Source organism: Harpia harpyja, chromosome Z, assembly GCF_026419915.1.
Source record: "Harpia harpyja isolate bHarHar1 chromosome Z, bHarHar1 primary haplotype, whole genome shotgun sequence".
Classification (NCBI taxonomy): Eukaryota; Metazoa; Chordata; class Aves; order Accipitriformes; family Accipitridae; genus Harpia; species Harpia harpyja.
Genome location: NC_068969.1, coordinates 116,796,340 through 116,821,520, shown reverse-complemented (window position 1 = coordinate 116,821,520; position 25,181 = coordinate 116,796,340). Strand labels below are relative to the sequence as shown.

Here is a 25,181-nt window from a genome sequence, read left to right as displayed (position 1 = left end):
TAGCTAACGGTTGCAAAAGTATTCCAGACGCCTTTAGAAGGCCTTGAACAGAATAAACAAGAAGACAAAAAAAGAAAGATGCCAATTAGAAGAACACAGGTGCACATTCCAAGATAAAGGGAACTTGGCACGAAGAACCTCAATTCGGCAGTTTATCTTAACCAATTAGGCTGAGACAAGTTTTGCATGTTTTAGTTAGTATAACCAATTGTGTCCTATGTTTAGGTGCGTGTACAGAGATAGTATAACCAATTATATTTTAGCTTTTGGCGCGTGGACAGCTGATGTTTAGCTTGACAAGGTATATAAGCACGCTATTTGGGCAATAAAGGGAGAACAACTTTAACCGTATCGGTGTCCGGTTGTTACTCGGCTCATGTCTCCAGATGGGTCCCTGCTATACCCCCCCCCCCCCCGCCCCAGGTCTGGTATTTGGAAAAAGCCATGGTCCTCAGAAGAGCACCTTCCCCCTTCACCTATTTGAGTGGATTTCTGCCTATGAAAAGGAAACATTTACCTGGAGGAAAAGTTACACTTTCCTGCCATACCCAAGTGTGTATAAGCTCCAACACAGAAATGCATCTACAGATTATGGGGCAGTTGAAGACCCACTATCTCTTAAATCTTTGAAGAGATTACTAGAAGGAGAGTTAAATCAATCTTCCGATTAAAACTGAATACTGCTCAGTAGCTGAGCTCCACTCAGTGGCTGTGGCAAAATGAACTCCCACGGAGTCATGGGGGCAAAGGCAGTGTGGGAGCTTCCACTGCCCACGTCTGACCTGGGAAGCGGTCTGTGACCACGGAGCGATTTCACATCGTGCCCAGCTGCTTTCAGATGACTTGTCAGTAACTTCTGGTGTTTTGCGTCTTGGCGGCACCAACAATGACATAAGTTACTGGTTTGCAGCATCCCTTGCAGGTACAAGACGGTGAAAATGGAAAATAAACAAAAGTATTAATAATGGCTGTGAAAATTTAACTTTTATTATCTGTTCACTGTATACAAAACACCATTCTGCATAGTGATAACTCATTTGTTGTACAGTTGACAGTGCACATCAACAAACAAGTGTTCAAGAGGTATACACTTAATGGAAAGGGCAGTGATGGCCAGTGTACATTACACACTAAGATCCTGCAACGCCAGCTGTATGTTTTAGGATGGAGAAGTACCTCATAACCACTCAATATGTGAGTAATATAAATGGGATAACAAGCATTTACCAATGAAACAAATTAAGAATGAGGATGAAGAGAGAGTGCAGAACTAATGTATCCGATACACAATGTCCAGAGTGATTAAGAAGTTTTACAGAGGTGGCTGAGAAGGATCCGTATTTTTTCAAACACTTCAATTTTTCAAACTGTTAAAATTTAATGATAAATAACAGAATCTCACAAATCTTTAGGGGCAAATTGCTCCACATTTATTTACATATGAAATGTGTTTAATACAGTTGTAATGGACATAGTGTATAGTAACATCTGACAGCAGCAAGACTTTTAAGGAACCAAACAATTACTACTTTATATCATGCAGCTATCTATATATACACAATTTGTTTTAAAAAAAAGTACAAAAATTTTTTTTTAGGGATACATACAAGGTATAAAATGCAAAAACAAACCAAAAATATAACTCTCACAGAGAACTATAGATGAAAGGGACAGTATGGTACCTTTTTGTACTTTGTGAAAGCGTAACTAGTGATATTAGATACATGTTTGAAATGGCTGAACTAGCTTCATATGGTCTGTGCTAAAGCTGAAAGCCCCAATTATACTTACATAGGCTGGTGTGTTAGCTTCTTGACAGTTGTGGTTGTATGTGACACTGAGCACCAGAACATTTGGCATTAGCATACAGAGCTGGGAAATACCAACCCCTGTAGCAAGGGTTAACTATTTTCTTTCAATAACCAGAAATAAAGGAAAATACATAATGCTGTGTACTCGCTTCTATATAATGTTTAATAAATTACATGACAAAAAACATCATTATAAACCTATTCCTCTAATTACATCTTATTTGTTAAATCCAGAGCAGCCCAGCCCTTTTGTAACAATTTGAGCTTTGATCACAAGCACCTGATGGCCTAAAAAATCACTTCATGATACAGAGTTGTGCAATTATACTTTTCAAAAGTACTTTATCATTCTAGGGGGTCTGCACCTGTTCTGGTGTCGCCACCTAAAACCAGCACTGCATTTTTCATATGCAGTGGTACTTTTTTTTCTTTTTTTTTTTTAATATATATATTTTTAAGAGAAAGTTTAAAAGCTTCCTTAGACATTTAGAAGCACAAGTTCTTAGAATTTAAAATCTCCCCTTAGCTTGCTTCCCCTCCCCACTCCCCTCCAAGCACTGCCTTCTGATGCACTTCCATTAGCTAAACTTTCTTTCAGAAGCATTCAAATAAGAAACAGTTTAAGAGAACCTAAGGAACTGCCCCAGCATTCAGAACTCTGTTTTAAAGAAACTTACTAGAAAAAAAACAGAAACAAAACAGAAAAAACCAAATTTTCCACTAGATACCGATACAAACACATAACAAAGAGTATAAAAGTTATTAGTTTAAATATATACAAACTCTTTTCAACTCAAATACTGCTTCAATGGTTTTGAGGGTATAGACAATGAGGTGAAGGGGACACTTTTATGCAGAATATATTGCAACAGCCTGAACAGTACTGTTAACACTATTATACCTTGAACTTTCTGTAGCAAAAATGTCATTAGTATTCCAATGTGGAGAGAGATTTCTGCGTCCCAAATAATCTGATCACTTTTCAGCTGAACTCATTCTTTTTGACTTAATGAAGGCCATGCCATGTGTTCTCATGTGAGTGTTTAAGGCCGCTTCAGTTTCAAAAGTCTTTGCACACACTTTGCATCTTCTGTCTGATGCCGTACTGTCAGATGATTCATCTTCGTGATTGGGTTTATTTTCTTGCTGATTATCCTCCCCAGACCCGTTTTGTTTTGATACTGGCTGAGGCTCCTTCAGCTTATGTACAATGAAGAGATGTCTGGAGAGGGACACGTGAGATGTGTAGCACAGTCCGCATTCCCTGCATTGGTATGAAGAGCCATCAGATTTATGCTGAGGAATATGTTCATGAAACTGGAGAAGATTTTCTGTTGTAAAGCCACAAACAGCACACTTGTGAACTTTAAAAACATTTATCTTTAGCTTCTTCAATGGCTGAGTGATTGCACCTCGTGGAGGCCTGAATTCCAGTACAGGTTCTTCCAATTTACGCTTTGGACTAGGAACCTAGAAAAAGCCATAAATGGTATATCATGTAAGCATAAGTATGCAGTTCTTTTCATAACTGTTTGTGACTTGCAAACTTCAGAAACTTTCCCTTGGTAGATTCCGGTACAACTTTGATAAATACAATATTTGAAATAATACAAGCAAATAAATGTTGTACATGTTGGAAAACTAGGGGTTTTCTTTCTTATAAATCACACAGAAAATTTGTTTTGTCAGCTCTGATAGAGCTACAGTATCTAATCCACTGTATAAACTTGAATAAATTTTTGCCAGTGTAACTGCATCCAAGTACACACACCAATGAGACTTCAATCGTGTACAGACTGTAGAGTATCAGTCTAGGAACTTTTCAGCAGTACCTTCTGGAACTCCATTTTAATTACTTAATATTATTTCATGCCTGAAATTTGAGTTGACAGATATCTCCTGATTGTTAGTAACCAAACTAAGGTATTGCCAAAGGGTGAATCAACATGCACAATTTTTAAAACTGATTAGACTGATAATTTTTTATATTCTCCTTGTTAGTCTTCTGACATGAATATTCCTCAAGAATCCTCTGCATCCTATTTAGCTCAGATACGCTCCATGATGTTTATGAAGACAATGTATATAGCTGCCATATTTTCAACACTTAAATAAGATGACAATACGATGGATTGAAAGAGAGTCATGTAAAGGACTATAGTACAGTTTAAAAACCAGGTATGTTTGTGTCTCTACTGTCAGCTTTGGACATGCCATCACAGGTGAAATTCTTTATCGTATACAGTACAAAACACTTAAAAAATGTTAATCTCTGCATGTAACAAGTCTTTGGACAGTGCCGTCATCTTACTTGCACTTTCTGCATAACGCTCATCATCAATAGAAGAATAGAATAGAATATTTCAGTTGGAAGGGACTTACAACGATCACCTAGTCCAACTGCCTGACCCCTTCAGGGCTGACCAAGAGTTAAAGCATGTTGCTAAGGGCATTGTCCAAATGCCTTGTAAACACTGACAGGCTTGGGGCATCAACCACCTCTCTAGGAAGCCTGTTCCAGGGTTTGACCACCCTCTCGGTAAAGAAATGCTTCCTAATGTCCAGTCTGAACCTCCCCTGACACAGCTTTGAGCCATTCCCAGGCGTCCTGTCCCTGGATCCCAGGGAGAAGAGCTCAGCACCTCCCTCTCCACGTCCCCTCCTCGGGAAGCTGCAGAGAGCAATGAGGTCGCTGCTCAGCCTCCCTTCTCTCCAAACTAGACAAACCCAGAGTGCTCAGCCACTCCTCACAGGACGTGCCTTCCAGTCTTGTCACCAGCTTTGTTGCCCTTCTCTTCTCTGGACACGTTCAAGGACCTTCACATCCTTTTTAAAATTGTAGGGCCCAGCACTGCACACAGTATTCGAGGTGAGGCCACACCAACGCTAAATCCAGCGGGAGATACTGCTGTGTATCAATCATCAGATTGAAAGCAGTTTCACTGTAAAATTTGTATCAGATAAGCTCAAGGCTGGGTATTTGGAAGGTCACGTTGCTTCTACATAAGCTGTAGCTTTTCTACAGCTATGAGAGGACTTGGTTGCAGAGAATTTGAAAGGTGCTCTTAAAGCAAACCACTAAGGGTTAAGTCATATTCTCCATCATTCAGTGATAAAACCAAACAGAAGTCTTTCCAAAAACATGTTCTAGTTCAAGCATGACAGAATCTGTTGCAGGAACCTTTGAGACATTTTTTGGGCTCTACTGCACGGAAGATCAGACTTTTATGGGATCAAAATATCTGCATCTATTTAAAGATCCTGAATGTATACCCACAAAAAATTCACTCTCAGTGACTGAATGCATCTTCTAAGTGATTACCTTTGTGTCTTCTTTTACCTCCCTTTCTTCCATATTGGTTGATTCAGTCATTTCTTTCACATCAGGGTCTTTAATGCCATGCATCAACTGAATATGTTTTTCCAACATCAACCGCTTGGTAAAAGTACGTCTTGAATCTGGGCAGTGCCTACATAAACACAAAGCAGACATGCGCAGATTCAAATGTCAAGCTTAACAAAAGTCGTAGTATACTGAAGAATATAAATAGGCCTAGTAAATAAATCCAGACTAGAGTACAATCTATTGAAGATAGCGACAATGTTCTTCCAATCAATTGCACAGGGAAGTATTATAAGAAAATTAGCATAATTACAAAATAACACTAGAAACGTTTGAGCAATTTATATTCAGAGCAAATGAGAAGTTCTCTGAAGACAGTATCCAAAACGGTATAAAGTGTGAGTCAGAATAAAACCTGGGAGCATCTGAGTTTCCTTCTTGGATCTCTGCTAACATCACCAAACTGTACATTCTATTAGACACTTTCCCAAGTTCTCCTTAATTTAAATTTCATAGCGAAAGCAATCACCTTCCATGTAGGATGAATGCTAGCTTCAAATGACACTTAATTCTGCATTCAAATCCAAATACTGATCTGCTTGGAACTAGTAATTCCTTCTCAGCTCCCCTTCCAACCTCAAAATAAGGAGCACTTGTCTTTCACAATCCCACACAGAACCAGCTAAACCTCTCATGTGGTTTTGGGAAGTGTATTTCTCCTGAGCTCCAATGTTGTAATATACTGTACAGGTGTCTGGAAGAGGGATAGCCAAACAAGAACTGCAGGGGAAAAGTTAAACTGTATTACTCTTTCTGAGTCTCTCTCCTAAGGTTTTAACTTTTTAAATGCTGTTGCTTTTAACTTTATTAAAAAAAAAGAAAAAAAACCAGTACTGTAGGCATTCTGAAATGAAAACTGAGAACCACAATAAACTTTCTGCTCAAAGGGCATGCAAAACACAGACACTTGCTACTCGTAATATACCAAGAGAAATAGTGTCTAGGCTAGCCAGCTCATGCAGGTTGTGTCAGGCAACCACAGTGCAGAGACAGGAGGTTATAAAGCACTTTGTCGGAAAGCTATGCTATGCACAGACAGCAGTCTCAAGTTTCCACACCACTGTGCTTTGTGCTTTCCGTAACAAAGCAGAGATCATACTATGGCAGAGAAGGGACTGGTAAGATCTCAGCCACAGAGAACGGCTGCTGCTTGCACCTTCCTTTTCAGAACTTCAAACTCGGTCCCACAGCATGCAAATACATACAAAATTATGAATGAAGAGATACAACAGAAGTTTGTATTATATATCTTATCTGACTGACATGGATTTTTCTATTAAATTATGTATCATCTCTCCAGCCACTTAAACATCACTAAGGATTTTAGACATTACGCACTGTTTTATGTATGAGAAAAATACTACAAATACTGGCTTTTGTAGATTAGAAGAGTGGGCTGTATATTTGACTGACTATTGAAAAACAAGTTCACCACTGTAGAACTATCAGCCATGCAAACCCTCAGCTCAGTAAAGTTTCAGATTTGCTTGCCAAAGCCTCTGAAAGACAGCAGACTTTATATACATGCATTCTCAGTAGCTTGCTATGTCTTACGCATGTCGGATACATAGACAGGCCAAACTAGGGTATCTAAATACCTGGTTCACTTGAATGAATGGGACACTGCCTTTTACACAATCAAGAGAAGACATTCAACTAACAAAGTTTTTTGTTGGTTCATACTCTGTTTCTAAATAAATAAAAGTAGAACTTACGAGCATGTATAAACCTTCCTAATGCCTTTGTGCTTGATACGATTATGACGACATAAACTATGGGATGAACTGAAAGATTTGTCACATTGTCGACACGGATGTTTCTTCATTTGCTTTATAAAAAGAAGAAAAATACATTAATTAAAAAAGCTCAGTAAAAGTTGTCCATGTGTCAAACCTTTTGATAATAGGAAAGAAATATCACTTACCAGTGTCTGGAACTGTATCTTCAAGTACACACCACTCCTACATCAACACTGCAGAAGTCAGAGGACCTGGACCTCTTTCAAAGCAGTGTGGCCAGCATGAGTTACTCACACATCTATCACCAGTTGTAAACCGGTGTCACAGACTGTGGATGAAGTGGATTTCTTCCACCAAAGAAGCAAGGAAGATCAGTGGATTATTTCTGGATCCGCAAAGGCAGTACGGTGAGAGATTTGCTTTCACTATAAAGTAACATTTCTCTTCCCATCACCAAACTACGTCTGCAGTTGCTGACTGAGAGCTTATGTCACGTACAAGGAGGAGTGAAGAGCACATAATAAGGACCAAAGCAAAATGTCACGGACACTGACACACTAACAGGGCTCAGAAAAATCATGAAGAAATAAGAGGTATGGTCTGATGCCAACTTGAGGGACACCTCTTTGGGGAATTCTGTGGGTTTTATATTACAGTTTGTTAAGAGGAAGGAGAAAGAAAAGGAAGGAAGCTGAAAAGGATGGAGTCGTCTCCATTTATGTCATTCTAGCTGAACATGGCCACAGGAGCTCTAGTATCTGATGAAATAACATCTCCAAAACTGCAGAATATACAAGCCCCAAGAATGAATGACATGGTCCTGTCCCTTAAATTCCATCAGTCCTAGAACTCAATTCAAATGGCATGTCTTATCAACCAGAGTAGCTGCAGTAAGGAAATGGAAACGTCACCTATCAGATTTCCTGCTTCCTTTCACAGGTTACTAGATTGTTTGTATCTGTAATGTTTGCTGTATTGGCAGTAACAAGGAAATCAAAACAACATCCTGGAAATTAAATCCAAACACTGATCAAACAAATCTAATTGAAAACCTTTCCAGACTACTATTTCAGTTTACTTTTTAACAATCCAGCCAGGGCTAGGATCCCACGCTTAACATTCAGTATAACGATTCCTGCCAGAATCAAGGTGTCCTGGGTCTGAAGAAGAAATGGATTTTATTGGAACCTCCCAAAAGAAATCTGGATTGCATGGACCCAGATTTCAAGTGTTCCCGTCTGAGGGAGGGCTCATGCCTGCTAGTCAGGTAAAAGTGAAGCAACAGACAGTCTCATACCATCAGCCAAGTATCTAGAAAGAAAATCATGTTCTTTGGATTGCTTTTTCCTGCTCTAGCAGTGATCATAGTTTTCCTTCACAGCGTCAATAACATTCTCTTTCCTGCACTTATAGGGAAACAGGAAAAAAAAATCATATTTTATTCTAGTATTCCGACTAAGGCCACTGGGTGAAACACTTGGATCAATGCTTGAACTTGGACTCTTCTTGACTCTTCTGGAGAATCCACCCAAGATCTGTCCCTATGTTCCAAAACACTCAATAGCAAAGGTTTTCTTCATGTAAGAATGTAAAGGGTTTGGCTCACTTATTCTTACCCTCTGAGGAAGTCACAAATTCCTAAACAATGGAAATGCACAATAATCCACATGGACATTTTAATATGACGAGTCATTCTCTGGTGCCTAATATTAATTAATAATAATTAAAAGAATTCTCAATCCTAAATACTAACGGGCTCAAGTCATACAGAAATGCTTAAGGAACTGAAAAACAACCATCTTATATTTGTGCTCTAAGTGCTGAACTTTATGTTGATGTTCATATTCTCCCTAATGGCTACATTGTTCAGGAACAGCTACAGACAAGCCAGTGGAGATCTGTAGAGGTGATGTCATTACTGAAAATTATCATTTACTGCAAAGTTTGGAGTGAGCGGTGGAAAGTTTGTACATGGGAAAAAGTGATGTCTGGAATGGCTAAAGGAGTAAGAGGTGTTACAATGAGAGGAGAGACCTTTTGCTATCAAGACCAGAATCACATGGAGTGTGACAGAAGGAAAGAAAAGCGGTTCTGAAAGGTTGTTCATGCAAATGTGAAGCAGCCCATTAGGAAACATGGTATGGTAATTTTATTGGGGCTAGTCAACATAAAGCTGTTAGAGGCACAGTACTGTTCAATGTAGACTTCCTTTTCATGTTTAAAGGCCAATTAAAATAAAAGGAAACCAACATATTTCACTCTTAATTTGTTAAAGGTAAAAACCTGACAGTGTGTACACACAGTGCATACTCATTAAAGCTAATGCATTAATCAATACATTTTGCAGTATGGTTTTGGAGTATGCTTATGACTGCAATGCTCTGGGAAGAATTTATAAAATAAAATGTGAAGTCACATTAGGACTTCTATCACGAAACAGCCCTGCACCATGCTGTACAAACATGTACAAAAGCTCAACCAAGGCAGCCCATGCATCTTTGCTGAGGCCACTGCACAGTGTAGATGCATCAAGCACTTAGAAAAGCAGCAGGACTCTGCTCAGCAGGACCCAGTCCCTCTCAGAGCACCAGGGGCACTGCCTGGGGTAACCATCCATGACACCACACTCATTCTAAATTTGTTGGGAAGATTCCACATAGAGACCCAAATAGGATTTTGGATGCATCAGTTTCTGCAATGGCAGCCAAAACCAAAAGAACTAAAAAATCAGTTCTGTAATCAGGTGCAGCAGGACCTGTTGTACAGCATCTTGTCTTTACAGAAAGAAAGAGGATGTTCAATTAGATGCACAGCAAGTCGGAATTGGTAAAGCAACTCCTGCTTAGAAAACATCTGTCCTTTCATAGAAACACACTTACACACAAGTCCTAGGAAGCTCAGCATATGTCTACCTGGCTGACTGCAGAAATACATGATCCAGTTTCAAGCCAGGGGTTGTACAGACTTGTAAGAACCACCCTTTGTCTGGGGTAGTAACTGTTTTGTGGGTTTTCTTTTTTTTTAAACAGCACTTTTAAGATCAGGCAGAGAGTCACACAAAGGTGGCTACAGATTTTCATACCCTACAGCTGGCTCGCCTTCATAGCTCAGGAAGAGGATACAGAAAATGTGAATCCGTCTATCTGCCTGTGTAGACATTTTCCAATAAGGTCTGGAAACTCAAGAATCTGTCCAAAGAGGATATACATGGCAATACCTCTCCTATTAATACCTCTGAATAATCCAGCCTTGGATCAGCTAAAAAGGGTTACAGCTCCAAACTTTCACTCTGATCCTGCAAAAGCAGCAATCAGAAGTTTGAAATGGATTATCTTCAAATACCTTACATGACAATGGACTTTGTGAACAGCTCATGAATTGCTTAAAGTTTCTAACAAACATTCTGCATAGATCATTTTAGAGCATTTAACCCACACCTATCATTCTTAAAAAAAATAGACTTAAAGTAATTCCATTATTTATTAGACCCATATCACATACTTCGTTATCTTATGCTCATTTCTAGTCTCTCTACAATAAAATGTATCCATAAAAGTTTAGGTTTTGAATATAGTCATTTTGAAAGCTAACAATTAGTGAAATTTTTGAAAGGTCTGGAAAGAACACAGCAACTCGTCTTTATCATCCATTTCTGAAAGACATGGAGTTGTATCTCTATTCATTTTAATATATATATGCCTCCTGTGTCATTTAAGGAACCGCTTGAATAGGGATAAAGAATAGCACATAAATGTACGCAGTGAAACAGGCCTTTAGGCCAGTATTTGAGTGCAACAATTACCTAGTATTTCATAATAAGGGCTGTTATTGAGGTAACATTGCACATTCTTATTAAACGTCAGAGATAGAAAGATACATATTTAAAGCTAATATTTAGAAAGCATGATCAATGTGTTACTAACCTTATTTTACATGCCTTCTGCCACTTTGCTGCTGATGTGATCAGACTGGATATCATTCTTTAGTTCACTCTGAAGTGACAGTTTCATAGGAAGGTTGTGTTGTTAAGAATTGCATCAATATAAAATGCATCTGGTCTTTAACTTATTTCTGCTTGCCGGTAAAAGCACTGATCAGTTAATACTTGGACAAACAGGTGAAACAGAGTGGACCAACAGTTTACATGCTGCTAAAGAGACTGATTTTGACAGAAAATTAAACTATGATTGTTTGAGTGTTACAGGATCAGAAACAAGTGTTTAGTGCATAGGCATGCCACAGGGACTGTAACACATTTTACAGTTTCTTTATAGACACTACCTAGCAGAAGTGTCAGGAATGTATCTGCTAGCCTTGAAACTGAAGCAATTCACAGTTCCTCAGTGACTTCAATGGACAGAAATGCAAAAATGGTCTTTTAAAGCAACTGGAGAAATCAAATGGAGACCACATGATCTCAGCTGTTTGTCTACTTTTCATGCCCTCCAGCTGTAAAAGGAGAACCAGGTAAAAGAAAATGTAGTACTGTGAATCATAATCCTTTGGTTTTGTGTGTTTTGTTCCAAGGGGGACTGGCAATGTAGCTACAGGACTCTTCACAGCAAGAAGGCTGAAGGAATGGAGTGGGAGTTACTGAAGGCAAGGAGAAACATGCAAAGTCTCCTGTCAGTCAAGCTTGGGTGCTATTTGCTTGAAGTTGTCATAAGAAAATTAGAGATGACACTCAGTAGTCTGGCATTTTCTATTTTTCCATAAAATGTTTATAAACAGAATAAAATAATTTGCACAAGAGCTTTAGAGATAAACACTGTAATTTGAAGGGACACAGAAACCTCTGGAAATGTGCCATCATTTATTATAGCATATTAGCATCCTGAAAACTACCGATTTTCACAGTCAGGATGATTATTCTCTACTTAAGACAAAATAAGTCTGTTACCCCTTCGAGTTCTGCTCTTTTTCTGCAGTGCAGCACAGTACATTAGCTTAATTCCCTGCTTCCCAGCTGAGGAGAGAATCAGACCATTTTCACTAGCACACAGCGAAGGACTGGACTGGATAGCACATGATTGCTGTTTGTCAGCATCAGGCTGGAGCTTGCTACAGTCTGTCTCAAACGCAGCTAAGAAGGGTCTATCCAAGGATCAGTTTCACTATGGCCTACCTGCCAGTCTTTTAAATTTCATTTAAGTGGAAAAGCTATCGCATGCAGCAGGGACACTAAGCTGTCTTTCTGCCGACTTGAGAATATAGCATTCCTGTATTTCAGTTTCAATCCATTTTAAGTAAGCTATCTCAAATCCATCTGCTTTAAATACAAAATTCAACTTGTTCAACTCAGCTGACTTGCTGGCTGAACCTACGAGTTTAAGATTAGAGCAATGGCTTGACCTTGGAGTGTGACTACCCTTGAAATGCTGTTTGGCACTCATTGGACCAATAAAACAAGGCTCCATTCCCTGAGTCTAACAGTTAATGAACTTTCAAGAGAGAGAGGGAACTGAGAAGGCACAAAGGAAGAAATAAGAACCTGTGTCAGATTAGATGACTTGGACGAAATACTGGAACATCTTTCACTCTTTCCATCTTGAAGAAATTTTGATACTAGATGAACAAGCCCACAATTAAGTAAGAGCATGTGGATTTTCTCAGGAGAACTAGAAAATGGCAAAAACTAAGCAGCCAAAGAGAGAACGATGAAACATGTGTAAGAACAGAGAAGAATAATGATGGAACCTAAAGGAATTATTTGCAAAACCACAACTGAATTTGGAAAAAAATTACTTCATATTTCAGGTTTAATACACTTTTTTGTAACTGAATATTATTCATTTACCTTTCCATGTTCTTTCCTCATGTGAGAGATGTAAACGTCTCTCTGAGTGAAGAGCCTATCACACTCCCAACAAGTCCAGCCAGGATTAGCGACTTTTTTAGGCTCTGCTTTCTTTATGGGAGAAGGAGATTTCTTCTCCAGCTTTTCTGTTCCGTTGACAGATTTTGTGTCCTCTTTGTTGTGACTGGCTGAGTTCTGAGTTGTGGGTTTAGTACTGAGAGGCAGATTTATCCCCAGGTTTGGTGGCCCCTCAACACTTTTCAAAGTTCCATGCATAGACTACAATAAAAGAGAAAAAAAAAAGGTACAAAAATAACATAGACATATACAGTTGTATTGACAAAATGCAAAGACCCTCTGAACCAAAAGTCTTCGTTTACTTCTTTGTCATACTAATATCAGATCACATTCTTAACTGAGAGAAACATGATTAAGTAAAGGCAAGGCCTAGCATAAAGAGAAACTAGCCAACAACACTAACAGACACCATCAGTCGCTAAAGAGAAGTTTTCTTCAGTGGCTAGATATTTTCACAAAAAAAAGACTTTGTAGGTTACGTTTAAATTGCTGTTTAAGAGGGAAGAAAAAAGGGCTCAAAAAGTACTTTATGTTAAGGTTAATTTCTCGCTTTACTTACCTAATGTATTAGTTGAGCATCCTCATTTCAAACTACGTGACTAGAGATTTCCAAGAAAGAAAGGTTTTTACTGACAAATTTTGACTTGGCACATTGGTAAATAAGACAAGAAAAGGCAACTCTGGAGGAATCAGGCAACTATATCGTTTAGGATATATTAACATTTTATGCTGAGGCTGAGTTAAGCCCTGTCTTACTCCACAGAAGCTTATGAGCTCCCTAACTTAGGGCTACATTGCTAACAGTCCTTAAATCAAAGGTGTGCAGGGCTGATGGGGTCCCTAAGACCAGGGGACAGCTAGGAGTTGTCTAACAAGCTGTTCTCAAGCACCCTGCAGCTCTTAGGCAGTGATCCTTCCTCACTGATTTATTTCTAGACTTTAAGTAAACAATCAGAAGGAAGGGAAGAACTCTTCCACTTCCTCCGTCCCCAATTTCTCAGCCAGTGTCATATGCTGGTATGATACCTGAGCCTTCCAAAAAGATGACTAGTTCAGGAAGACCTGGGCTTCAGCTGTGTGTCTGAGTTTCATATATAAACATGGACACAGCAGGAATGAGTCAGCATCCACTATCAAGGTCTCTCTCACATCTAAAAGACTTGCCCTTTACAACGACAGTGTTCTAATCATCTCATCTACTGACCTTTATTATAGCTCTCCTGGATGATACGTCTAGCCATCCCAAACATAATTATTTTTCCTACAGGTTAACCTCAGAAACAAAAAAACATGCAATACATTTTTGATTCTGAGAATATAAGAATACAAATCTGATACTCCAGTATAATGCTTCAGTATCGAGTTCTTTTGTAAATCCTGTGGCTCTTGGGACTACCTGCTGGCTCTACAGCAAATATCAACCTGATCTGTAGAACACGTTCTTCTATTTAACAGTTGTGTTGAAAACAAGATCACAAGTCTTGAAAAACAGTTGGTCTTAAAGTCAGTCTTAAACTTGAGGAGGAGACAGGGAAGGGCTGATCCAAGACATTCAGAAATACACGGACTGAGTATTTTCTTTGTTTCTGAACTAGTTCATATTTACTGTTAAGAATAGTCTTACATTTATGCCAGATATCTTAAATGGTCCTCTCATGCAGCAATACATTTTCTGCTTCCTTTCTTCCTATTTAACAGTTGTTAAATAGAAGAAAAGCCAGTAATTTAAAAAACCTAAAATGTTATTAAAAAGCAAAGTGCACAGGACCAACTGACTGCTTCTAAGAACAAAGAAGTTGTGTAGTAAAGGAGGAGGCTGCCCTTAGTACTCCACTGCACCAGGACAAGAAGAAAGAAGCACGAGGTAGGGGGGAAGGAGGTTCCTATAGTTCCAGGCAACTGAAGATTGACCTGGAGATTCCGTCCCAGCTTAACTTGTCAGCATGTAAAATGTTAGTGCTGAACTTCCTAAATGTCTTTTAAATCCAACCAATACTTGAAATTTAATTTCTTACTTGAAATTAAACAAAAAGCATTAAAGCATAACATGGAGTCACAGTGATCACAATGCAGATCACCAGCAGAACTGGGAGTGTTACACCTGCAGTCCAGACCTTCACCAGCTCTTCTTACTGGCTGTTAAAAATTTTCTTGTAGCAAGCTGTTACAGGAAAATGAGACATACATTTTGCCAACAAGAAACATTCACATCTGCAGGAATTATTCTAGGTTATTTTTTGCAGCTTTCAATAATCTCCTCCTGAGCTTCTTTCTATCCCTTTCTGTTCTATTTTCATCCAGGTCTTCTCTGCCTTGATGGTTTATTTATGTCTAGCCATACCCAACAATTACATTTTGTGCAGCTAGGCTGAGCTCTACCCTTGTCTGGCACTCATCCTCTCCTCAAGTCCTTTTCTGTTTTTATCTATATCCTGTTACTGTTTTTTTCATTCCTCCTTAACTGAAGTGTAATTTATACTTTGCTGCTGCTGTCCCTACTTCTATACACACATCCTAAATGTAAAAGCACTAGCAATTCTGAATAAAAGCAGTAATACTGTTACTGCACATGTATGTTCTAATCCTCTAATTTTATTCTAAAAAAGTCTGAATCATCTATAGTGAAACATGCTAAAAAACCACTGGTTCAAAGTACAAATACTGGCATGGAACACTACAGCCAAAAGAGTTAAATAGTGACCAAATTGTAAGTAACCGAGAAGAACTTTATAATGAGAAATGCTGAGCAACCCTAATTTATGTAAGAATAGTTTCTGGCCCTAACTACAGTCAGATCATGCTCCCAAAATAGTTGTTTTCAGGTCTTAAAGAAGTAGTTATTTACAGATATAACAATACTTTTACAACAATACCCGAGTCAAGAAAAAGTAATTATATAAGTAAGACATCCTCTGCAATATATGGAATTTGCCTATTTAGTTAAAAATGAAGCAATACAAGTAGATCAAAGGAAGCAGAAAATGTATTGCTGCATGAGAGGACCATTTAAGATATCTGGCATAAATGTAAGAATATTCTTAACAGTAAATATGAACTAGTTCAGAAACAAAGAAAATAGTCCGTATATTTCTGCACGTCTTGGATCAGCCCTTCCCTGTCTCCTCCTCAAGTTTAAGACTGACTTTAAGACCAACTGTTTTTCAAGACTTGTGATCTTGTTTTCAACACAACTTCAGAAATTTCTGAGGTTGCAAGTGCCATAGTTGAGACTAAAATGCAAAATGATGGTTTTAGCAGACAAGAAAGATGCGTGGTTTTTCCACTATTCTGTTTACAAATTTTACTAAGTCTTATGCGTCACTGCAACTGAAACCCACTGAATTAAGTGCTACCATTCTGGACTGTAATACTTTGTAATGGTGTAAGTTAACTTCAGCTGTTACCAGGCACCACATCTTAATAAGGCATAAGAAATTCAGCACTGCTAACAGATTTGGTATGCAGAAAACAAGGTAACGCAGTGTATTTAAAATACACAGCTAACAAATTATAGCCAGGGGACTGCTGATTCTTAAAAACATGACTTGCAAGGATGACAGTAAATCTTCAGTTATAAGGGTATTCATGAGAAAACCCACTTCAATTTTTTTCAAAGCATGCATGTGTTCATGTTTGTATGTAAACACACACACAAATAACCTCTACATCTATTCGAGAAACATACTGGTTCCTACCAGTGAATTCTGAACACAAGAGGTTTGCTTTTATAATGTACTCAGCATTCTCAGCTCCTACCAACTGCAATAATACTTAGAATACTGTAAATAAAGCTCAATACTTATTAGGATTGGACTAACTTACTTCACTATACCCATTATTATTTTGATAAAATGAGCTACTGAATGCAATGCACTGAGATATAACAAAATCAACATTCATATAGAAAAACTGAGTTAGCGATTACATCACAGATACACTGAAGACCATAAGAAATATAACATTTTAACATTTGAGAACATTATTCACAGATTACTCTCTTGGAATTATTAACATCTCTCTCTTTCAGCAGTCATCTTGTTATTCTGTGCCTTTTTACAGTATTTTCTCACAGCATATATTGCACGACAAATGGTATCTATGAACGAAACAAGAGAAGATGCCTACACACCTTGATATGATCCATCATAAGCTGTTTCTGTGCATATAGAAGAGAACAGTCTGGACACTTGAAAACAGACACCTTCTGGTTTTCAATGTGCTGATCAAAGTGGCGATAGAGCAAAGGTTGTAGAGTAAACACAGTGTCACACATAGAGCATTTATATATTATTCTAAAAACAGAAGTACAATAAACAACGTCAGTCATGTTGATGATCTACTTGTAAGAATCATGATGTTAACTTTTTTTCTCAGCAGAGATAAGATCTGACATGTTTAAGCAATCATTTCACACTGCCTGAAAAAAGTTAAACTAATTCAAAACATCCTCCAATTTCAAAATATGGAAGCAGTAGAAAAACCAGAAAAATAGAAAAAAAATCATTAAAAAGTGCAAACAAGAAGCCAGAAAATAACAGCATATGCCAGTTACATGTATAACACCAACATCTGCTTAGGATACTCTGAAATTTAAATGTCTTCAGTTTCTGAACTCACATTATAACTAAAGGACAATATATCTGTTTCAGGTTGCAAAGGCAGTATGTTTTAGGGAGTGACTGATTTGATCATAATTGGCAATATACTTCAAGATAAATTTATTTTTGGCAATGTATATGGCTTTGAGCCTCCTGAATTCCAAGCCTAGACTCCATTAATGCTCTGAAGCTGAAACGTCATGGGATGGCATTTCCCTGTTTTGCAATTACAAGCCGTTACGAATTTGTCTATTGAAGCAATGTAGAGACAGTACCAAACCACAACTTCCTCTCTCAGAGCATGCATGACTTTTGAAATTAGCTACCTAAATCTCCCATTCTGATAGCCAATATTCTAATCAAAATTGTAACAAAAGCTATTTATGTTTTAGTAGCTATGTAACTGGTGAAGCAATGCATCTATTAATATAATTTCAGAAGTCCTTTAGAAATAGATACACTTATTAACAAGAACTAGGTAAGTACTGGACACTAAAGCATAGTCCCTGAAATGAACATAGCTAAAATTCTGTATCACAAAATCCTAAGAACACTATTAAACGATCTGAAAATAGTTGTATTTTTAGCAGATCCTTGTCAAGTGTCTTGTCCAACAGACAAAAAACAGAGGAAACCAGAAACATAATCCTCTGATCTAAATGCTGCAACAATTACTACACGGCAATAATTTGGAGCTGGTTTCATTTTGCTGATGATTTTATAATGAAAAGTATAGTTTAAATTGCATTCTAAGTAATTATTTACTCAATACTTTTCTTGTTGTTTTTGCTTATCTGTATGTTTGATTGTACTAAGAATGATTTTCCTGGCAACTAAAGGTAACAAGATTAGCTACGCAAACTGCAATCCTTTAATGTATCTGTTAAATAAACAGTAAATAATTCTATTCTTTCAGAAACATCACACTTTTTTAAATTTGGAAAATGAATGGAAGGAAATGACACGTGAAAGAAAAGTAACAAAGAAATTTGCTATAGATCATCAGATGAGAGAGAAATCTAATCCATTAGCCATCAGCAGTGGTAGTATTTCAGAAAAAGTTCAGCTAAAATAAAAGAAACCCAGCAACAGGTGCTCAGTACAATGACAGGCGCTTCCTCTGCGAAAGCAGTCTTCCTAATCCCATCAATTAGAGAGGTTGATCTCTGTCCTAAAGAATGACTTTCCATTAAAAAAACCCAAACCCAACAAACCCTGCTTGCTAGAATGCTGTATTTTCTCATTATCCACATAAATGTTCCAAGTCCTTTCTATATCCCTCTAAGAAATTATCATCAATAGTACATTGTTCAGGAGCTCTAAAGATCACTGCACGGTGTTTTGAGATGACAAGGACAGGGACATTGCTTCAATGTCCAAGCCATTCAATGAGTCCAAATATTTGAAATAATGAAAAATAATATACTTAATCACATTAACTGTGAAAAGTATTATTTTTGTGGTATATCAAGTGGTCCCAGTTTCTCACATAAGCCAAGATAAATTTATTATTTACACAGCATCTTCTGAAGACCTACATACTATTGTACTGCTTTCTGTGGTGAACCCTCTGCATGGGATGACGTAACTCTGCACCAGCACAGCAGAATACACCTGCTAGCTTCAGTTAGTGACCACGCTGTACTTAGAAAGGGGAGCCCCCTCCCCATCCTCTGACCCCCCACATCACTGTCCATAAACGCTTCTTAAACATAATTCAAAACAAGTATTTCAGTCTGTCACACTATTACTGATCTATACCCCTTCAGAATCCTAACTTCTTGGATAATTCCCGTATGAAAGGTATTAAAGAGCTTGCCAGAAACAGGAAATGCTTCTTGATAATAACTGGTAAGAAAGAAATCCCAGGTTCCTAAAATGCAGTTTTGCCTCATGTACCTCACATCAATATAAACCCATGTATCTTACTAATAGTTTTAACTTCAGATCATAAGAGACAACTTCTGGGGAAAAAAGTCAATGGATCACCACGCCAGCCGGTCAGCTGAATTAAGCACAGACAGAAACAGAGAGAATGTGAACCTTCTCCAGGCACAGTGCTGTTACAGGCACTCTCTGTGGGATGCACTGTTTAAGCTCTAAGTGTAGAAAGAGTCAAAGGATTCACTGCGCAAGGGATCATTTCCCTTGGCCACAGAGCACACAGAGCTACTGAGCATCTAAGCACACTCCACCGTCTTGGTCCCATCTTAGCAGAGCAGCTAGAGATAATATAAAGCAGTGACTGTACTGTGAGCCCTCTTCACTCTATCCAAGAAAAAAACCCCAGAGTTTCGTCAGAAAAGTACTTGCTGCAGTTCTGCAGTGAATCTGCTTGTAACATCACAGGCTAGAGCTGGTACTAACCACGCACATTCCCTAATCCTGGTGCACCGAATATTACTCTTCTGTCCCTTGCGTCCTGTCTCTTAAAACACTGTCTTACATCTCCATCAGCAACTTTGTCCAAAAGTCAAATAGTGTCAAGCCTGATTACTAACTAAGCAGGCAAACAAGCCGAGGCACAAGACTGTATCACAGCCTTGTCCCTGGCAGGGTGATTTTCACCCTTCTGGTTCATTGCTCACATACCACTGCTAACATCCAGAATCCCAGCATTTTGGTGCCTGTTGCCGAGCAGTCGATCCCATGGCTAGGTGCTAAAGAGACATGAGTAAAGTTACATGTTCCAGGTTACGTTCCAAGATGTAAATAAAGACTGGCACAATTAAAAATAATTCTCTGATTATTTCATGGTGCATATTTCCATTAGAACCGTACCTTGCAAATAAAATTAGACGCAAGAAATTAGAAAACCTGCTTTATCGTCTGTGGAGGAACTAGACAGTGATCTCAGCTGGAATGATTTCAGGTCTGTAGTACATAAATTTATCACTGCAGGGTTACATAATCAATCAAGTAAACTACAATCTACTATATGCTTCAGATTCTTATTGTATCTAAAGTAAGGAACAGAGGACTACAGAATTGCTGAGGTTGGAAGGGAGCTCTTGAGGTCAAGGCCCTGCTCAAACAAGGTCAGCTAGAGCAGGCTGCCCAGGACCATGTTGTCCAGTTGGGTTTTGAATGTCTCCACAGACTGAGACTCCACAGCCTTTGGGCAACCTGTTCCAGTGTTTGACCACCCTCACAGTAAAAAAGTGACTTTCTGTGTTCAGGTGGAAACTCCTGTGTTTCAGTTTGTGCCCGTTGCCTCTTGTCCTGTCTCTGGGCGCCACAGAGAAGAATCTGGCTCCCTCTTCCTCATGCCTTCCCATATAGTATTTATACACATCGATAAGGTCCTCCTGAGCCTTCTCCTCTCCAAGCTGAACAGTCCCAGCTCCCTCAGCCTCTCTTCACGCGAGAGATGCTCTCGTCCCTTATTCATCTTCATGTCTCTTTGCTGGACTTGCTCCGGTATGTCCACGTCTCTCTTGCACTGGGGACCCAGCTCTGGGCCCAGTACTGCAGCGCTGCCCCAGCAGCACTGAGCAGAGGGGAAGGATCACCTCCCTCGACCTGCCGGCAATGCTCTTCCCAAGCCCTTAATGACCACATTCCAAGTCATGCAGCACTCCTGAGCACCGAGAGGAGAAAGTGAATCTGCTACAAAAAAATCTGACATCTTTCTGAATTTATCACATATAAAAATTGTATCTCTAAGAGCTGAATATTATGTATTTTCTATGTGAGCTAAAAGACTTTACTCTGTTTTCACAGAAGCACAAGAACTACCTGGGAGAGATCCAAATTTCAGACAGGTTTCTGGGAAAAGACTGTACTCGGTTAAATTCATACCAACATAAACGATAGTATGAGTTGTGACTATACCCACTTTGAGTATTTCTTTCAGTCACATCAAAAGCATGATTTTCAAGCCTAAGCACATGCAACTGAGTATGCTTGCTTGTTTTGTAATTGGAATAGTCAGTATTTAACATGTAACAGCTTAAAACCCCGTCTAAAGCTTATAGGCAGTTATACTTAGTCAGGACATAATTTACAACCACATCAATTCAACACGACACTTTAGTAAGGCAGGCAGTTCAACCGCAATCACACCACCAGGGCAGTTACTCCATAACTGCTCCTGCCCCACAGTACACACCAGAATGGGCATGGTGCATGCACCTTTTCACTTTTCAAAAATCCGGTTAACAAATTCATATTTTATCTTAGAATAAATACAGGTGTTATCTCACAGGAAAATACTTTCATATCACATAAAAGATGTTTAGTGTTTTGAAAGCTTCTGCACCAGAGTATGGTATTTCTCCTTCCCATAATTTTTTTCTCTAAAAAAATGGTACTTTTGGGATAGTATACTTTGTACCAATAGTACAGTATATATCCATAATCTGGCTTGATAAACAAGAATTTCTCCAACATCCAAAAAGAGATCAGCCATGAAAAATATCTTTGTACTGTTCCTATGAAGTTACACTGTTCAATGAAAAAAAAAAATCACGTACAAGCTTTGGTTTCCCACAAAAACTGTGGAGCATCTTAGGTATGCTACAGGAGAGAGCTTCACAAAGTTGAAAGACAAGATAGCCATTCATTTCCCTATATTAAAATAATCTAATTTCATCCCACTGAGAATCACTGCTATTAAACTTCATTTTTCATACACCAAATAGTTTACTGTATCTGTTCCCAAACAACCATTTGTAATGTAACTGTAAATCACACAGTTCCAGTAAATGCCAGAGGCACACAGCCATTTACGCAGTAAGCCTAATTCCTGTAAACAAAAAAGTATGAACCAGTGAAGAGTCCCTCAGGACTGGACCGGCCCCAGCCCACTTACAGGACAGAAGTAATAAATCCTCCCCAGCCACCTCGGCGTGCTGACACACCGGGCCTGGTTTTCGGCTGCACCTCTGTGATGCCCAGAGGGACACCGAGGAGCCAGGTTCCATGGCCATGCAGAGTTCAACAACGTCTGCCTACCGGGGGAGGTTTGAAACTCACGTTCAAGGGTCAGACACCTTCTGTACACTCAATGAAAACTCGAAAGCTTCACATTTCCAAACACAGGCGGCTATTCTACCCTTCTTTTCATTTGTTTTAAAATTTTTACTTCAGAAGAACAAAAATTTAACTGAGCTTATGTAGTCATATCTATAGTGTTCTATGACTATATTACATTCCTTCTTTTCAATAATTAATTTGTTAAGTTTTCAAAAGGTACACGAGTCATATGCGACATAGATGCTAGGTAATATGGTACAGATAAACCAGCAGCAGCAGACTGGTCAAATGTGAATGTATTTCCTCAAATACAACAGCACTTGTCAGCTCTGCTCGACACTGGTCAGGCCACACCTGGACCACTGTGTTCAGTTCTGGTCCCCACAACTCAAAAGAAAGACATGGACAGCCTGGAGAGGGTCCAAAGGAGGGCCACAAAGACGGTCAAGGGGCTGGAGAACCTGCCCTACAAGGAAAGACTGAAGGAGTTGGGTCTCTCCTCTCTGGAGAAGGCTCAGGTAGACCTCATCACAGTGCTCCAGTACTTAAAGGGCAGCTACAGAGAGGACAGAGGGTCTCCCTTCACAAGGAGCCACATGGAGAAGACAAGGGGCAACGGGTACAAATTGCACCAGGAGAGGTTTCATCTTGATACAAGAAAGAATTTTTTTACAGTGAGAACAACCATTCACTGGAACAACCTCCCCAGGGACGTGGTGGAGTCCCCATCACTGGAGGCTTTCAAGATGCGATTGGACAGGGTGCTAGATAGCCTCATCTTGGCTCCCTTTTCCCCAAAAGGCTGGACCCAATGATCGTTCAAGGTCCCTTCCAAGCTGGGCTGTTCTGTGATTTTAACACAGAACGTTACAGCAGATAAACCAGGATTTGAGCAATGTCACAAACATTTGATGTCAACTTGACCAAGATATATGAGAAATATCCTCAGAAACCAACTAATTTAAACAACAAAAACATTTCCTTTTAAAATTGCTACTGAGTAGCAGAAATACATGTAGTTAATTCTGAGGAAAACTACCGGTCCTGATAGCTTGAAATAGACCTTACTAAATGGTGAAACAGCAGTCGATGTGGGCATCTGGAGTGTCGGTGGCAACACTGGACTACCTACAGATGCTTGTGAAATGGAAGCAAAGAACTTCAAACACTGCGAAGACTGGGAAAATCCTACTAGTCACCCTGCATGCATTTAAGACAGCATCTTGATTAAAACTGGCAAATTTAAAGAAAATACCACTTCTTCAGAGGAATACTCAACTATGGATTCTATGATTTATTACAATACAATAGTACTTCATAAAATTTTATTTTAGTCTTTTTATAATCAAAATAAATTTGTAAAAGAATACAATTATAAGCAAATCTATATGGAAAGAAAACTAATGCAAAATACTTAATTCATGAAGTTGATCAGAAACAGTCAGCAGATCCAAGCACAATTCAAGAAATCTTCTGCGCTTTTCATATGTGAAGTATCTTACACAAATGGTGATCTTAATCTTTCCGTTTTCTCTAATGAAAATTATGGGAATCTGAAACAAGTTTTAGATTAAATGTTGGTGTTTCAAAGCCTCTCACTGAAGATACCATCCTGAATTAAAACAAGGAGTCATTTGTCACTGGGTGGAAATGTCTTAATTTGGTATCAGACACAGTAAGTTTGTTGCCATTTTGCTTTAATGTAGGTTTAAACACCCTAAAGAATAAATCTCCTGTTAATATGTTAGAAGAAACGGTGATAAACCAAATTCTTCTGAAATCCGGTTATTACACTACATGGTACCTTGTTTCTCTCATCTGCCTTCTATTTTCTCGAGTCTGCAAGTTGTTAAAATGTACTAGTGTGCTCTGCGCGCTCCAGAGAAATAACATGGAGTTAAATACTTGAATATTTACCCTCAGTACTGCACTCGTACCAACAGAGGAGAAAGGCAGAAGAAAAAGGTCTGCAATGAGAAGGCATCAGGCTAAGGCCAATGAGATTTGAAGCCTAATTTTCACATGCATTGGCACCTGCAGCTCCCACTGGCTTCAGTGGAGGCTCTGAATGTGCAACATCTTTAAAACAAAGACCCTGAAGCCAAGTTCCTAATTGTGCCCTGTGTTACCATCTTCAGTAGACCACTGTGTTTGTGCACAACCTTCCTAGCTACAGAACAGAATCAGTTCTGCTTGAATCCAGAAAAAAAGAGATTATGTATTGGAAAAAAGCTTATGTAAACAGCTCTATAAATGCATCTATTTTGATGTGGAGAGGCAAGGCTGGAAAAGGTTTAAAGGCTGGTGCCTCTCACTTAGTAACACACTGGAATTGCTCTCCTTGAGACATGACCATCTTAGTGAAGCAAAAACCTAGCTTTCCACTCCCAAACCTATGGCTTTCACGAAGAAAAATCTAGTAGACAGAAAGAGAACAGATCCTGCAAGAAGAACACTGCCCGACAAGCGAGCGGCTGCCTGATCAAAAGAACAGGGTACCACAGGTGGCCGTAGCCCGCGAGAATTGCCCGAGGTTAGCCCACAGATTACAACTGCCACTTCTAAAACCATCTCTCACAAATACCCACCCTGACCACTGTGAACTGATGGCACTGAAAGAATTAATTTCCCGAATTCACCCTGATGACTATCTGTGAGCATGTAACAGAAAACAAAATCACTTTTTCCCACTTTTGCAACCAGATGCTATGAAAATCACTGTGTAAGTCCTGAGGAGTGTTAGCAGTTCTTTTTGGAATCACATTATCTTAATTCACA

General features: G+C 38.9%; 1 protein-coding gene across 14 annotated transcripts in view; it reads right to left on the bottom strand.

The window, feature by feature from the left end:
* Positions 1 to 965: 965 nt before the first annotated feature.
* Positions 966 to 25,181, bottom strand: part of ZNF532 (zinc finger protein 532) — a 51,555-nt gene continuing 27,339 nt past the window's right edge. For 13 of the 14 annotated variants that reach the window (XM_052778896.1, XM_052778905.1, XM_052778900.1 and 10 more), the window contains 5 exons: positions 16,958 to 17,120; positions 12,751 to 13,029; positions 6,930 to 7,042; positions 5,134 to 5,281; positions 966 to 3,281 (listed from right to left, as the gene is read on the bottom strand). In XM_052778896.1, the coding sequence (XP_052634856.1) occupies positions 2,787 to 3,281; positions 5,134 to 5,281; positions 6,930 to 7,042; positions 12,751 to 13,029; positions 16,958 to 17,120 (1,198 nt within the window). In that variant the 3' untranslated portion in view covers positions 966 to 2,786. Of the gene's footprint in view, positions 3,282 to 5,133; positions 5,282 to 6,929; positions 7,043 to 12,750; positions 13,030 to 16,957; positions 17,121 to 25,181 lie in introns of those variants that run through there. The other variant, XM_052778911.1, reaches the window with a different exon arrangement.